At 42.2% G+C, this 17,643-nt stretch overlaps 1 protein-coding gene across 12 annotated transcripts in view; it reads right to left on the minus strand.

Moving 5' to 3' along the window:
- Positions 1–17,643, minus strand: part of Stx3 (syntaxin 3) — a 174,169-nt gene that overhangs the window by 122,598 nt on the left and 33,928 nt on the right. For 5 of the 12 annotated variants that reach the window (XR_010058290.1, XR_010058289.1, XM_063275258.1 and 2 more), the window contains exons 3-9: positions 15,552–15,651; positions 13,726–13,800; positions 12,329–12,396; positions 10,712–10,820; positions 9,839–9,912; positions 9,543–9,677; positions 7,499–7,609 (exon numbers count right to left, since the gene is read on the minus strand). Coding sequence is in view for 9 of the 12 variants with exons in the window: in XM_063275258.1 (XP_063131328.1) it covers positions 7,499–7,609; positions 9,543–9,677; positions 9,839–9,912; positions 10,712–10,820; positions 12,329–12,396; positions 13,726–13,800; positions 15,552–15,651 (672 nt within the window). In the remaining 3 variants the exon portion in view is untranslated. The other 7 variants (XM_017589775.3, XM_006231097.5, NM_031124.2 and 4 more) reach the window with 7 other exon arrangements.

Genomic DNA, 17,643 nt, shown 5'->3' on the forward strand with positions numbered 1-17,643 from the left:
AGTCTTTGCGTGTCGCAGCTCTGGAAATATAAATGTATACACTACCTAGTCTATGATATTTTGCTCATTACAAATGCATTTTTTGGACAATGAGGATAAAAACGACAACACCTAGACTAGTAGGTTCAACAGATATTTTTAATGCCCGGCTGCCATCGTCTGTCAGCCTCAGAAGGGGAAACATGGAGTATGAGAAGCAATATACCATTTAGCAAAAGACTGATAGCGAACGTTGAACCCCTTTTGGAGCTTCCTAGATCTGAAACTATGTAAGGAGAGGCATTTGGCTCCTCTGTCCCTTTCGGAGCTAATGTATATGGAACACACACATTATTGCTGGATAAAAGAGGGTCCCATGTGATCCAAAACTTCATGGTGCCAGCTTCATTTGTCCATAACAAGACTGATCAGTTTTTCTGAGGGAACCAGCATTCCTTATTCAAACTCAGGGAAATAGGAATGGATAGAAGTATAAACCACTTGCTTTTGAAGGTGAGTAGAAAACTGCATACTGGTAAAACATTGCTTTTTAAAAAATAAGATCCAGCAAAGAACAGAAGCATTTCACTTACTTTCAAAAGTTAGACCCAGTTTTTCATTTATTTTTAATGAGTGTAAGATATAATAGTCTCTAAGTAAATTATTTTTTAAAGTGAAGCACGAGGACACCTAGAATTAGGAACGTGTTTGGACCAGTTTCTTACATGCCACTGACCTGCAGCTTCTGCTAACACAGACCTGGTAAGGACTGAAGCAGCAGCTTTATCCCCTGGCTTCCGTTACTCTGGATAACACAGTGTGCTGGTTTGGAAGCTGAGTTATAGTATAAACTTCTTTTGTTGGAAGGATGAATTTGCTGAATGAACCTCCATCCTGAGACCAACCATCATCTGACAAATGAGAGGCTACTGATGGGAATTTATACCACCAATAGAAACCCAACCTCTACTTAACCACCATCCCTCAAAACAAAACCTTTTGAAGTGTATGGAATGGTAATAGGGGTGTTGCCATATTTTTCCATACACCTCTGATTAATAATAAAGCATAATACTGATGATACTTTAAAGAGTTTAAAAGCCAAGCCCAAGGGCTCATCCATGAATGAAATCAAAGCTTGACTACAAGCCAGCAGATATCTGAAAGTGGCAGGCACTGTATGTGCTAAGCAGTAGGGACATGGTAGTGTTTGAGACAGGCATAGTATCTATCCTTAAACAATCTATAAAGTAAAAACTATTTTTGGACCCTAAAGAAGGAAGCAGACATCTGGTGGGTTAAGAGTGCGGCCTAGAAGAGCCGTTAAGAGTCAAAGGGAGTACCTATCTGAGAGACGGCCTCAGATTTCAGTTAACAGCTTGTGCAGTTGGGCCTGTTGTAATACCTGCCTCTTCAGCATCCTGGCCTCCAGGCTCCGAGTCTACACAGAGGTACCCTAAACAGGGACCCATTATGCTTCTCTAGCATGCAGGTCTGCCCTTTAAGGGCCATCTAAACCCACTGGATATTGCTGTGCTCCCTGTTCCTTCATCCCTGCCTTTCAATTCCATATTTTCATTAATTTGTTCACCCTTTCTGTAACATTTAATAAACAGTTGATTGGTGCCCTGTGTTGAAAGTTTCCTAATGAAAAGAGGCTTAGCGGAGGAAGACTCTGAAGGGAAGACATGATGGCACCACAGAGGTGGAAGACTGGAGATACCTGTTGAGATCCCATCTGTGAGAGCAGAAGGAAGTAACAGAAAATGGAAAGAAAAATCATATATTATGCAGCATGGTGTTCATGGCCAGGATATCACCTCTCCTCTGCAGGGGTGAGAAACTACTCTTAAAACTGCACAAGCTTGCCCTATCCTTAGAAGCAGGGGATTTTAAATCAAGTTCAATGCAAAAATAATTCTACTACCATTTCCAGATACAAGGGCTTAAGATTTTACAAGAGTTGGACATCCCTCACTGTTGGGACGTATAATACTGCCAGGATCAGTCATGGGACATGGACTGCTACCTTACTTACCCATCACCCTCACTGACTACCTACTCCCAGTTGTTCTTCACCTACTGCTCTCCAAAACATCCCTATTCCTTGGTTTTCTCTAACATTCAGCTATTCTAGTGCCCAGCCCTCACCTACCCCTTATTATGCAACCTGGTGACACACATCGAGAGCACCCAGAATACAAGTGTGTCAAGTAAGTGACAGCAGGCCAGGCCCTCCCCAGAAAGCTCACCTTTTCAGGCAAATATGCCCCCAATGGTAGAAGCCAAGATAATGGCAAGGATTATACAGCAGATCATGATCATGATCTTCTTCTGCTCGTCAGAAGGAGAGAGAAATACATGAGAAATGGCATCGCTGTGCAGAAACACATTCTGACAAAAAGGAGGCAGATGGGACCAGACATGGAGGAGGGACAGAAAGGACAGGGAATACAGGAGGAAAATGGATGGATCTGGCTTGTGCAGAAAACACTTCCAGGTTAGAGACGTAGAATCAGCTTCACAAGGATGTGTTGTATTTTCTCTGCCTTCTGGATAGCATTCCAACAGATGTACTTTCTTCTAGAGCCATTGAGGGACAATTGCTTCTGAGGCACCAAGTCACCACATGGTGGCACCAAATCACCAAAACAATTTTGCAGAGAGATGGCCCCAGAGCAGTTTTGCAATCAATATAAAGTCATTTATTTTTAAATTAGCAATAAAATAGACAAGTTTACATTTAAAAATTTACAAACAACAAAAGCCCTTCACATGTAGCATTTCAAACTTTTAGCCCCTGACCTGAAGGAGGAAAGAAAAGGCCTTTACTAAGGGTTGTTTCCTCTCCTAGCTCGAGCCAGTCCTGCCAGACATCACAGCCATAGGGAGGAGGGCATCCCTACGGCTCCATCTTGAGTGCCGGTTGACTGAAGAGGCGCCTTTACAAAGGAAGCTCATAGGCAGTGCCCAGACTAGAGTACTCATCCCACAAAACACGTTAAATTAGGAGTTTAAATACCCCAAATCAGGGATACTGGCAGGGATCACCAAAGGTCTAAGGCTTACCACTGCAATCACTAGCAAAGATTTCCAGGTTATTGCCTCCATGATAGGAAATACAGGGGACAAAAGAAAGCAGAAGAGCTGTTCTACAGACTCCCGAGTCTCCTGCCAGAGAAGAGAGAAAGATCACACGGACAGTGTAAATAATATCAGACAGTTGGGAGATGTTCTCTGGCCAAAGCTCTTGTAAGCAGCAGATAGAGGTAAATAATATTACACACTCACTATCTGCTGTGCAGAAAACTTCAATGGGAATCACTTTAGTCCTTACTGCAAAGATCTCATTTGATTCCCATGGCAGCAGCCATCCAGAAAACAAGCTTGATGGCAAGGGGAAAATCACATTTCTACAATGATTCACGGAGGTAAGCACATATTCCTTACCTGATTCTAGCTAAGCTCTGTTTACCTTTGTCTCTTTCTTTCTTTTTGAGATCATAGTATCTTCTAGTTCTCCTACTTCCTGAGAGGCAGACAGTTACATAAATACCTCTCACATACACAATTACAAAAGTACACCTGAAACACACAAATGACTGACATTTCCAGAGCCTGACACAGTAGCACCTTGTCCCTGGACCAGTTGTAAATCCCTAGGTCTGTTTGGCCTCAAGGTACTGTCTTCACAAAGAGCAATTCTCTAACAGTGACTAGCCAGTTTCCAAGACTCAGACATGGAACTATGTTCTATGTCCTCAGTCTTTGCCAATGGTAGCTTCAGAGGACTTGTCACCCTGGTCTCTCTGAGTAAACAAGAGTGAATATAGAGAAAAATCAATGTGCCCCACAAGGTGAAGTTAGAGCTTAATTAAAAGGTGAATTTCAAAAAAGCCAACTTGTAAGACCAAAATGGCATCCATTAGTCTTTCATGTTTTCAGGACATCAGACTACAAACTAAAGATTGGCATCCTGCCAGCTAGGGACTCTGATCCAAGCCACACTACTGCTAAACTTAGAAGAAGCCCTCTACTTTGTTAGTTACTCCCCTACAAAGTATATTCCAAGAGAATACTCCATGAGGTAGAAATACAGCGCCCCGGCTGGTCTCTCTGGGATTTTCCAAGTCACAAGGCATAACTGACACACCAACACACTGGGTTGCTTCACACGGTCCGGAGGAGGGTACTTCAGCTGCTAAGATGGGAGGTGTTTTGAGAACTCAGGGCTGCACCAGGTAGATTAGATCCCTCCAGGGGTAGATTGTTTGCTGAGCCAGGTCCAAGAATGGTTACAAGGAAATAAAGGAACAGGTACCCCTCATTCTCAGGAAGGCCATTTAATCTTTGTTCCCATCTGGAGACAAGAGTGGTCAGGCCAAGCTAAGAAAGGTAGGGAGAGGGGAAGCTGATCAGTATACAGAACAATGTTAAAGAACAAGGGGAATTAACCACAACCCCAAATGTGGAGATCAAAGATCAGAAATGCCTACTAAAAAGAGCATGCAGAAGTCAACACTAAATTGAAATAGCCCAGAGACAAGCCTAAGGCTGGACATGTGAAATACAAGAACTATTGTGAAAGAACTAAGAAAACCTCTATGTCAGTGGTTCTCAGCCTTCCTAATGCTTTGACTTTTCACTGAGATAGTCAAGACTGAGCACAAAACTGAAACGTTATAAACAGAAGTCATCAAGGACTAGAATGATGGCAGGAGAAAGAGAAGGAGATCAAAAGAACCCGAGAGCTTGATTGCCTCAGCACTATACCTCTCAAAGTTGAACACTTAAGATTTAATAATCTGACTTCCAGATCCCCAAGCCACATGGTCAGGGAAAAAATGCACACTGTGACACACCTAGGTGGGGCTGAAGTAAAATGAAGAATGAGCCTCAGTGTGAACATGCAAGTCTGCATCAACCCTCAAAGAAGTCCATGCCTGTTACTTCAGTAATCTGGTTTCTGAATTATACCAAGAGAATAGGAAAATATGAATTTCATCACACTCAATGATAGCAAAATAATATAAACTCCAACACTGAGGAAATGCTAAATGTCCTTATGTTGAGAAATAGCTTTCAATAAGATTTTAGTAATAAAGAATGATCCTTATGATTTTCTAACTAGATAAAAGCACTATATAATTAATATAGTCTGAACTATGCAAAACTAAGTGTGTGAGCCTGTCACATGTTAAGAAGAATAATACTACAGGGTAACTTTCACTTGTCTGTATCTTAAACACTTTTAAAAATAGCATTACTCTATTTTATCCAGAAAAAAACAAAGTTCTTAAGGCCCAAGGACTATTAGATCATCTTTATCAAGTTCACCGTTTTAAGCCTAATTTACTGGCCAGCTGTATCTTAATAAATTTTGGTTGACAGCCTAGAGTTCACTGGACTTTGTATACAAGGATAAACACTACTTACTTTACAAAAAGAAATTAAGATGTAGTAAAGCACTCTCCTAGGTCCACTATTAGCTGTGTGAATTTGACCCTTCTTTAAGATTTAAGTTTTTCTTTTTTTAAGTGTTTCTCTCTGCCATGATTCAGCACTTTAAAATGTTATCAAGTACCTCATTCAAGAGCTAACATTCAGCCACAAACAACTCTTAAAGCCTGAGACTGCAGTATAAAGCTTCAGTTCTACTGAAAAAGGACAAGGAATGCTCAGCCCAACATCCATGAAAGCCACTAAGAAGTTAGAAGATGGATCCCAGATTGCATCCAACATCTACCCATGCCTCCTGGGTACAGATAGTCAGAATGAGGTACTAAATGTTCTAAGTGACAAGAAAGTAGAAACAAGCAATCAGGCTACAAAAAAATGGAAGACCTGACCCACATCCTGCAGCCAGAACCCAAGAATGGGATTTTAAGGAATTTAAAGAATTAAGGCAACCAACAGTTTAAAAGCCTATTATGACAGTCATTAGGAAAGAGTAGAATGAAATCCCAGATGAATTCCTCAGGAGAAGCCAATCCAGAACCATTCATCTACTTACATTTCAGTGCAGCAGCCCCTTAGGCCACTCTTATTTCAGCCCAACGGACAATCCAATAATCAACGCTAAAATGCCCAGCAACACAACTACTATCACAATGATAATTATCAATTTCTGGAGAAAGGAATAAGAAATAAAAAATCATTATTACAAAAAAAGTAGTAGCAACTCATCAAAAATTTAGCCTTTCTCATCTCTTTTACAATGAAAAAGTAATCTCAACCCACATAAGAAGTATATATCTCTCTATAAAAATGTATTCATGGGTATTTTATATTTCTTAAATTTCTTCTGGCCTACCACTGCCAGCAAATGGAAATGTGGAGCACCTACAGCTCTCCGCTCACACACTTGCATATGTGGACTCATGGCAATCAGTATCATGAGGTCTCCAAGCAGTACCTCATTTAAGTCTGCCTTTTCAATGGGGAGTATAAAGATATCTGTAACACAGTTCTGATTACCAACTTGTATCCATCTGAATTCTTAAAAGCCCAGTTATACACCTCTTACTACATATACTGAATAGGTGTCCAAAATGCAATTCAGCATAGTTCAGATGAAAATCAACTTGTCACTCCCACAATAATTGCACAAGCGATAGGTGCAGCTGGAAGAGAACAAACTAAAGAAAGAAAATTGTAGAGTTCAAGAGAAACAAAGAACAAAAAATGGCAGAGTCTGCCATAACTGGGCACCCATAGTCATTGAAGACAGAAGCTTCAAAATTCTTAAGCATAGGCCAGTAGGAAAGGTAGGCACAAAGATATGGTAGAACATACTAATGGGGTGTGAATGCCAGGTCCACCCCCTATACTACTGAGTGGTCTGAAGCCAACTACTTATCCTCTGACCCTCAAATTACTTCATCTAGAAGGAGAGAAAAGAAGTGCTTCCATGAATGTGCAGTAACTTATGTAACAAGTAGCAACTGTGCTAGGTTCAAGTTAGAGAAAAAGAATGGTGGGTGTGGTTTCCAGAGTTCCAAGGAGCTACGTAATATGTAAAGGGTTCACAAGCCAAATTCAGGAGATTACTAACAAGATCTAGGCCATGTGGCCAGCCTACTGAGCTGCTCAAGTGTGGATTCTTGGGCCAAAAGCATGTGACAGCCAGATCCATGCACAGAACCCTGGGGAGGAAGGAAGTCTAGGAAAGGCTCTAAGGTAGGAAGAGACTAAGGCTAGGACAGAGACAAAAGACATGGGCTCATGATCAGGGTATAAACGTAACAAAAGACAGGAAGAGAAGGTACAACAAGCAGAGACTGAGGCGCTCACCCTCCGGGCTTCACTCTGATACTTGACCGCCTTTTTGGTATCTGCCACAGCCCGTTCCACAAAGCCCACTGACTGGTCCATGTTATTCTCAATACGGTCAATCATGGCTCCCTTTCCCCAGATGTAAGATGTGGTAGCAACAGAAACAGACAGGAAGAGAGAAAAGAAAAAGCGCAGTAGCAAACAAAATGGACTCTCTTGTCTGAAAACAGAAGGAAAACCTCACCTTTCGAGCCTGACCCTGATACTTCATGGCTCTTTTAGTTTCATCCCGTGCCTTCTCCACATGGTCCACCGTGTGCATGACATTCAACTCTATGTTATCTAACATCTCACCCTGAAAAGAAGACACAAGTCACACCTGTTAACCCCACCCTACAAAAGCCCAGCTAATGTGGGAAGGACTATACAGTCTTCAGTGCCAAGGCATATACAGAAACCTTAGAGCACAGCCTTCTGTACAGCAAACTTTCCCATTTCACATGTGATAACATACAATTCCCCAGTCCTTTGCAGTGGTCACTCATTCAATAACTATTCAATAAGTATTGGATTACTCCTTGAATAATTATACCAAGCAGTTTTTCTAGATGCTCAGTAACTACATGTAAATATACACAAACACACTCTCCCACAGCTTTCTTTAATTTTCTTATTTTTTTAAACATATAGGGATGAACCAAAATAAGAAAGCCTCATATTTTTAGACTATCACCAGGATGCTAGCCTGTTATTAACCATTCAAACTCAAACCAAGTTCATTCAGCCTAAGCCAGGTTTACTCACTACTGTGAAATAGTGCCTGGTACATAAAAGGTATTCAGTAATGACATCAAGTTGAAAGTACTTAAGTCCTTCAAGATAAACCACCAACCCCCTTAAGCACGGGTGTTGGGTCTACCCATGCTATTTATTGGTTGAATCTTCCCCACTAGACACCCATCTTTTAATAAGATTCCTGATCGTTTCCTGGCTTTTACTTCCTGTCAAGGAAGTTTGGTCACTCCAGTTACTTCCTGGGAATCTAAAAGTGAGAATTCCTCTTACCCACCTAGACCTTTGTCATCCCCACTCTTTTGCCATAGGACTCTCAAGAGACACAGCAAGGCACTTACCATCACTTGAAACTCAAACCAGATCCTCAGCAAGGCAGTGTGATGGGAAAAAAGAAAAGTGGGAATGGAGGGATTGAGAGAGGGGTCTCGAAGGCCAGAAAGGGGAATGGAAGGAGAGTGCCAAAGGGCAAAGAACTCATGAAAAACTGGTTAGCCAGTGCTCAGGCTTCAACTACATTCTGTGGTCTAACTACCAAGCAAGTGTGCCCAATTCTGTCCCAGTGGCTGACAGCTGGGAGTTCCTGATGAAAGCTGCTTAGCACTGTGACCCTGCATGACACCTAACTTTATCCCAAGAACTGGGGGTCAACAATCTGACAGAAATGAATGCCATATGCAAGCAATATCGAATTCTACTCCCATCCCTAGGGATGAACTATAAAAACTGTAAGTGGTTCAAGTGTTTCTATATTCGTTCACTAAAATATTCTTTTTATACGAAATCCTTCAATCGTGTCTACTGTTGATTCTTAGCAAAAGGTGCCAAAATGCTCAAGAAAAGTGTAAAAGCAAAACTGGAAAAAGTAACTAATTTGCTTTTAATTTCTATGGTGAATTACAGGAAAAGAAAAGGCTTTCAGTAAAATAGTTCAGATCAGTAAACTGTCAAGGTATTGCCAATAAGACCTCCTTTTTATGTTTTTAGGGAGGGTGAGTCTGAGGAAGCCCACCCTGTATTAGAAGATAACCTTGAGCCCTGACCCTCCTGCTTCCACCTCCTAAGCACTGGGATTACAGGTATATCCCGCTATGCTTGATTTATGCAGACCTGGGCCAGAAGATAGCTTGGGCCCAAGGCCTTGTGAATGCTAGGCAGGCATCCTACACTGAACTACACATTCCCCAGTCAAAAAGCCCATGTCTTTAATTTTTAAAAGGGAAAGAACACAGTGATTATTGGCTAAGCAAACTGGGTTATGTCATGACATATGAAACTTCACTACTAACTGGAATCACTGTGAAGTACAAGCAAGAATAACAAGACTGAGGTGGCTCAAGGGGCCAGCACTTGATAAGTAAGAATGCACACCTCTGCCTCTGACACTAGAATCCTGTTGCCCCAGGAGGAACATTCTCTGTCCCCTGCCCAGCCTGACGTCCAAAATGCCCTTTGTGGTTCTGAAGGAAATGTCTGCTTGTCTACGTGCCCGCTACCTGATTCTCCACCAGCATGGCGATGTCCATAAACATGTCATGGAGCTCCTTGATGCTGCTCTCCAGCCTCACGATGTCCTTGTGCCGACCCTCAATCTCGCTGAGGGCTTGCTTGGAAATCTGGGAGTCAATGATCTACAACAGGTCCCAGACAGACAGGCTGTCAACCACCCTAGTAACAGACTGGCCCCTGCACAGCCCTCAGAGTCCACATAAGTTCCCTCCCCCAAAGAGCTGCAAGTGCAGCCCACATGGGCTCATCCCTGTCCACTGAAGTGAGTGCCTTGGCCACTCACCCCAGAAGTGAAGATGGCTGGGTTGCCACTCTCCAACATTTCTTCCAGCTCCTCATCTGTTGTTTTCTTGCCAGCTTTGTAACAAAGGAAATACATGAAATATAAGCTTAAAGTACTATTCCACTTACAATTTCCTACCAAACACCTCCCCCAACAACTTCCTAATTCTTCTGACTTCTCTCCCATTTCAATCTTTAACATTATCAGTAATAATCTTCATTCTAAGCATATACTCCAGATCAGACTGTTATTAGTCCAACCACCATACCACAGAGCCCAAGAGCTCATGACAGTGCACAATTTGTGGGAAGCCCTCCTTCAACCCTACACTGCAGTTTCAAACACACCCTCCTTCCAACCCTGGACAACTTGCCACTTCTAAACAAACACATCTGCGTTTCCTTGATAGCATCTTTGTTCACACAGCTTCTCTCACTTGAAGCCGTGTGCCTTGTAGGGACTACTCTTCCATATCACTAAATTCCTAAACAATATAGTTTTATTAATGTTTTGATTCCTCACAACAACTAGCACTACATCTTTTTTCATAAATGTACTTTTTCATTTAACAGCAAAATGGTAATGAGTTCTCAGGAGGCCAACTATTTAGTGGGTTCCCTTAAAGGTAAGGGAAGTGCTGGATGGATCCCATAAACAATAAAATTCCTTGGCTCAATAAATGTGTCACTTTTCAACGTAGGATACCATATTACAGATATATCAATCAATAGCATCTGCTCTGTGTTTGAGAGTCAAATAGAATAAAGAGAGCACAAGCAGCAGGGTCATTGTTGCTTCTCCCAGGACTCAGGATGGACAACCACATAGCAGGAAAAGGTGGGGACAGACACTGGCCCAACTTCAAACACATACTAATTTCAAGCTGCCGTTGGATGCGCCCTTTGCTGCGTTCACGGAAGTCCACCTGTGCCTCATTGTACTTTGTCATCACCTCCACAAACTTCCGGGAGAGGACGGAGTGCTATGGAGACAATGTTAAATGAGTAGATCCCCCAGGAGGCCATGTAAAACTATCCCACCTTGACACAGCCTAGTCTGCAGTAGTCCTGGGCTTGGAACCAGAAGACCAAAATGCAAAACCCTACTTTGTTAAGCTAGTTTGGTGCCGTGGGACACATCCACTGAACTTTCAATGTGTAATCTCCATTACTCATTTCTTGCTTTACTGAACTAATGTAATATTTTTTAGTCAAAAACAGAATTACTGAGAACCTGAGAGTAGCATTTTCCACCATAACCTTGGCTAAAGTTCTCAACTATGATTCCCATAAGCAGTGCCTGCCAATGTTCCTTCGGGTCACATGCCAAATGGCAGCCTCAAGGTTTCTTGCTTACAAATAAACAGTTTCTCTCAACAGACTTAATAATAACTTTTATTCCTTGCCTACCTCACAGCATCAAACCTCCTTATTCCTCTGTTTACCAAACATACTACTACCATGTAAATTCAGACTAAATCATCATGAAAGCCTAACTAGGGAGCTCCTAGCCTCTTCCCCACTCGTATCCAAAGGGCTAGCATATGACCCTAGACGCTGTGTAGACTGAAACAAATGACTGGCAGCTACTGGATCAGCTGCAAATGCTCCCGTCTAGTATTTGAAGACCTTTGGAGTGTGGCATTACATTATCAGCTGGAAATTTAGCACTGCTACCCAACAACACACTCTTTTCTCAAGGTAGGGTATTCCCATTTTATCCGTCCTGAATTCATCCCAATGCTGCCACCACCATCTTCATACCACTGCCACCAACACCACTCTCTGCTGCTGCCAACACTGCGTGCACACACACACACACACACACACACACACACACACACACACACACACACACCACCAGCACTCCTGCTCACCCAAGGCCACCGCCAATTCACCATGAGATCTTTCAGTGATGTGAAGACCACAGATTCGATTATACCTCTTACATTGATTTCCTGCTATACAGTATTTACTGCACCACTTAAACATCATGTCAGATTCCTCCCTCATTTTTTTCCTGTTGTTTTTGTTTTTTAATGTTCTCACACTATATTTCTGGCAGGGTATCCTTGAAGACTCAGCAGTCCTCTTGTTGGAGCCTCGAAAGTGTTGGGATTATGTGAGGCAGCCACCATGCCCAGGTTCTCAAAGGACAAGAAACATGTTTTTGATGACTCCAAACTTGGTGACTCTAACAATTGTTAGAAGAAAGACATAACTTTCTTTGCCTATAAAACAAAGCAGTGTTGAAGGTGTGTCTGAGGAGTCTAGGGGAGCTACGGGAGCACTTTAGGGGCTTCCTTTAGAATGTGAGAGAAGGCCAAAGGGGAACAATGGGCCCTGGCCACTGCTTTAGCCTAGATGGTTCCCCTTTCCAGTTCCTCAAACTGAGTTCCAATACAATAGAATTTTTTTTTCAAATGCACATGGTAAAAAAATAATTTTTATAAAGTGGTGAAAATGGTTGTTAAACCAGAAACAAAGGTACCTGGGACTTTCGTATCCGAAGGTCTGCTGATGACCGGACCTCGTCTTCCTCAATATGCTTCTCCATGCCTGCAGTGAGAGGGTTATTCTAGCAACACATCTGTCCTTCCTTCCAGAAAGCACCCTATTCTATACAGACCTGCTTAGCCATCCTCACACACAGAGGCTATGAAGATGGATGACAACAGGGAGATCCAATAACAAAAGATCAGTGTCCACCCCCACAAGCTACACACTTAACCTTGTCAGCCTGTGCTGGTGCCAGACCTCAGCAACACAACTAATAGTTCAGTTCAGGCCATCAAGGGACTGACACTTAAATCCCTACCCTGCCATGGACTAGCTGTGTAACTCTTTCAACCATCTGTCCTCTTGTTTATAAAATGAAAAAGTAGCAACAGAGGCTGGGCAGCATTGGTGTGAAATGAATGCTTCGAGTCAGGAGTGTTTCGGATTTTGTCAAAATTGAAATATCTAAAAAAAATGGAATATGTGCATATACATAATGTTAGGGATGGCTCAGAGGACTCATTTGTTTTTCATATATATCTTAGAGCCTAGAGATAATTTAGAACTACATTTTTAGTGTACTTGTGAGGCTTAGTATGACGCTTTCTACTTACAGTGTCATATAAGTGTCAGAAAGTTCCAGATTTTGGAATATTTTGAATTTGGAAACTTTGGATTAAGTATGCTCAACCTGAACCTCTTTAAAATACCAATGCAAAGATTGAATAAGCGGCTTAACAAGGAGGCGGTCACATTAACATTATTTTTGGAAGCTGCCTTCCCCTCACTATCCATTAAAATAACTGTTATACTTTATTGGAGAAGGAAGAAATAATACTGATTTCCTCTCTGACCAATAGCACATACTCGGCAAGTACTTTGACAGGAATAGGGATTACAGCTGCAAAACTAAGCAAGAGTTGGAGATCCCCAGGAGGATTAAATCTATGACAGTGACTTTGCTGAACACTGTGCTCCAAAACCAGGGAGGGAAGCAGGAATGAGAAGGTAAGACAAAGAAATGTCTGCTGACTGAATGACAGACCCTGCACCTATGTCTCTACAGTTACCTCTCAAATGTACATAGGTGCTGAGAAAGCAGCAGGAGAGAACTGAAGGACTAAGCTAAATAACAACGACAGTGGTGGGAAGCACATAACTTTCACTTCCTAACTTCGGTGCTGGGCATTTTCAACTACAGTGAGAATTCAAGAGGTGATGAATGTCTAAGGATACAGAAGGTCAGTCCAGGGACAGTGCCCTAGACTCCAGTAAAAATAAGCCAAATGATGTCACTCCTGTTGGGGTGACTGGCAGGTGAGAGGTGAGCCCTCAGAGGTTGTATCTGGCTGTGGTGGAGACTGGCTTATTTCTGTGTTTTCTTCTTACTCTTCAGTTTGTTCCGGACGTTGTTGGCCCTTTTCTTGATCTCAGTTGTGAGCTGTTCAAGGTCGTCTTTGGTTTCTGGGTAAACATAAGAGGCAGGCTCAGTTACAAAAGACAGCAAAGTGCTCTGCGAGATAGATCAGTCAGCAGATGAGGCAGAGGCTCTCAGATGCCCTCTGCCACCAGTGTTCATCTCAATGTGCTTTTCAGAATCTACCACTGCAGTCAGTCACAAAGAATTTTTTTTCTTTTAAAACATTTTTAGACTAAGGAAATAACAGTGGTAGATTACATGCTTAGCATGCACCAAGCCCTGGGTACAATCTCTCATATTCAAAATAAAATTATTAATTTACTAAATTAAAAGACATATTTTGGTACCCTATTCCAGACCTAAAGAACCAAATACAGGGTTAAAGCATAGGATTTTCTTTTTAAAACAAGCCTCCTCAATCCAAGTCATGCTTTTAGAGGAATTAACTTGTTTACCATGTGAGCTCAATCTCAGGAGATAGGAGAGGATTCCATGGAAGTTCTGGGGAAAAGAAATTTCAACCAAAGCCCATTAATTTACATAAGTGTGTATGATGCACCTACTACACTCCCAGAGCTGTCGCAGCTGATGCACGCACAGAGCACTCGGGTGGGAATATGGAGCAAAATTAACGATAACCACGCATTCCAGAATTAGTCTTTGGAACCTCCACTCTTGTGACTGAGTGAGAACTTAAGGGACCAGAGAGAAGATATAACTCAGCAGTCAAGGGGCAGGGCCTGGCAGGGGATAAGGAGGGAGTTCATCCGAAGTCTTGATATGTAGCACAAGGTATGGCTTTAGTTCTGGGGAAGATGTGCATGGGATGGTTATGGAGAAACCCTAGCACAGCCTCAAGGAACTTGGAAGAGCACCTAAGGGCATAACAGTAGAGCTAGTAGAACTGAGTCTCAACAAAAACTATAGGTTAGGAAATGGTAAAAATAAATAAATAGATAAGTAAGAGAGAGAGAGAGAGAGAGAGAGAGAGAGAGAGAGAATGCCAGTCAAAAAAGCCTATAGCTTAGCTAGGTAGCAAAGGAGACTAAGAGCAGGAATCCCAAGGAGAAGGAATGATATATAAAGAGTGTGAAGGAACAAGTAATATTTGAAGACTTGTCAGAGGTTAATGTGAATAAAGTCAGCAGGGTGGGCAGTGGTGGCAGAGGAAAGGTAGAAAGGAAGATGGGACCATGACGGGACAATTCCCATATGCTCTGCTGAAGTATTCTGGTTTTAGCCCTCAGGAACTGGAAAGCAAGTGAACAGTCACTTTTCTTAGGAACATAAATATAGTGCTAAACTGTATTCACCAAATATAGAACAAAAGTTTGCCTCGACAGCAGTAACGCATCCAAGGTAAAAGACAGGGGCACTTACATGAACCATTCCAGAATACCTCATAAGAATAAAAAATAAATGTACTTGATCTGGTAGGATTTTGGAAGGAGGCCTGAAAATGCACTTCAGTCAGAAGAACACAAACCAAGGCACAAAGCTGGGATGGAGCTTGGGGAATGTGAGGATCAGTAAGAGTCAGGAGAGGTACAAGCTGCAAAGTAGAAGAGGCTGGCCAATGGTTTGAGCAGGACTATGAAGAGAAGAGCTGGTAGAGACTGGGACTAAGAGCTTAGGAGACAAAGAGAGAGGGAGAGAGGTGATATGTGATATCATATGTATATTAGCACAAGGGAATGTGTATGCTCCCATGCTTTTCCCAGAGCAGAGGAAAACAAGCCTGTCTCAGCCCCAACGCCAAGGGTCAATACAGTAACTCAACTCAGTCAACACTCACTTGGCTCTGGAATCGGTGCAGAGAGAATGATACTGTAGAGTTTCTTAGCTTCCTCCACATGCTCTGAGATCTTGTCGATGTTGAGCCTCGTTTCCTCAATCTATAATCAGAAAGACAACAGCCTTGATGGTGATCAAAGAGGGAAAATATGTCCACTCCTGAAAGGAATGCTTAGCACAGCTTCCTGCTGCAAGCTGTCTACCTTCTGTGTTTGTAGAAGAGCATTAAAAAAAGTCTTCAGCTGCCCAGGGAGTGCCATCTCCATTGTCCAGTAAATTAGTCCATAAAGAACAGTCATTAAAAGCCACAGTCCTCCTCCCCTCCACACTCACCTTGGGGAAACCCGTGGAGACAACCAGAAGTAACTGCAAACAGTATAAGGAAGATTCTTTGGCCCCAAAGTGAGAGTAGAAGAGAATGAGGATAGGGCAAGGAGGAAGGGAAAGTTGAAGAGAACAGAGCAAAAATAGAAAATGAAAACCAGAGAAAAGTGAGAGAAAAGAAAGACAGATGAAGAAGACAGGGCCTGGGGAAAATCAAAAAACTCAGCAAGGCCATCTCAGAACACAGCCAGGCTCCTCCTGGACACATGTTTCTGTGAACCAACACTTACAAGCTAACCCCAATGCTGATCAGAACCTAGAATTACAGCCTTGGGCCATTTCTGCACATGTGAAGCTTCCTGTCTGCACAGGAGTGTGCCATAAAGCACTCTGGTTCATGACAGAACATCAGAGGACACTGTTGCATGAGCACTAAGTGTACCTCAGCTCCCTCCACAGGAACCAACTTCCTGGACACCATGGGCCCTGAAGCAGATCACAGTAAGACAGCAGATACAGAACTCTGAGACCTCAGCACCCAATGTTCCTATGTGCCCCATTCCAAAGGGAAGAGGACATTAGCACTGCAACAATTAACCAACAAAAGCCTTGTCATTGACACAGTACAATCTTAACGTACAGAATGAAGATTCAAAACACAGGTGGTTTCCAGCGTCCCTTTTCTCCAATGGATGGGTCAGTCACATCTTTTTAAAAACCTAATCATGGGGACTGGAGAGATGGCTCCGCGGTTAAGAGCACCCGACTGCTCTCCCAGAGGTCCTGTGTTCAATTCCCAGCAACCATATGGTGGCTCACAACCATCTGTAAAGAGATCCGATGCCCTCTTCTGGTGTGTCTGAAGACAGCTACAGTGTACTTATATATAATAAATGAATAAATCTTAAAATAAAATAAAATAAAAACCTAATCATAGTGCCCCAAAAAAATAAAAATAAAAACAGCAAAGATCAAGCTTGACCTTTCTATCCTTCACACCAGCATTTTTGCCACTCAAAGGACTTTTCCACCCTCTATTAATATGCTGGCTTGGATGTACCATAGCTTATTAATGTAATCATATTAGAGTACAAACATGTATAACTACTCAAATATTTATACAGCAGTTTAATAGCTGACCAAAACATTTAAGAGTATATTAGTATTGTTATGCATATTAGAAAGCTAAAGTTTAATAAGTTATAGGTCCTACCAGCTGTGATCACATATGTTACTGCCTGTGAACACTGGTGGTCTCTAAAGCACCCATCTCTGCCCTTCCTCTGTCTATCCTTGAGATTTGAGTCAGTTTTTTTCTGGAAAACATTCATCTTCCTGAAGGATGAATTTCTGAGTTTCTGTCTTGGTGACAGTTCCATGTGATTTCCTCCTGTGCATTCACCAGATCATCAAAGAATCATCAGGTGGGGAAAAGCTCTGTAGGAACTGATAAGTACTCAATCTTAAAAGCATGTGCTGGACATTACCCCACATTATCATATATTTAGTCAATGCTTGGCCCTTTGCAGTAATTTTGTGAGGCCGTCATCATTGTGTCCTTTCATGCAAAAGAACTGAAGCAGAGGCTTCAAACCAACCTTCAAACAAGTGGAAACTGAGGTTTGAACCAAGCATCCAGACCCTGTCTCCTCACCAGGTAAGGACCACAGTGGAAGACTCCTTCTTTTATTAAGCTCATGTGCATTCATTTGCTCTACATCAAGTTAATGTACATGTCCAACCCATATCCTGTAAGACTGGCTCTGCAA

Source organism: Rattus norvegicus, chromosome 1 (assembly GCF_036323735.1).
Source record: "Rattus norvegicus strain BN/NHsdMcwi chromosome 1, GRCr8, whole genome shotgun sequence".
Classification (NCBI taxonomy): domain Eukaryota; kingdom Metazoa; phylum Chordata; class Mammalia; order Rodentia; family Muridae; genus Rattus; species Rattus norvegicus.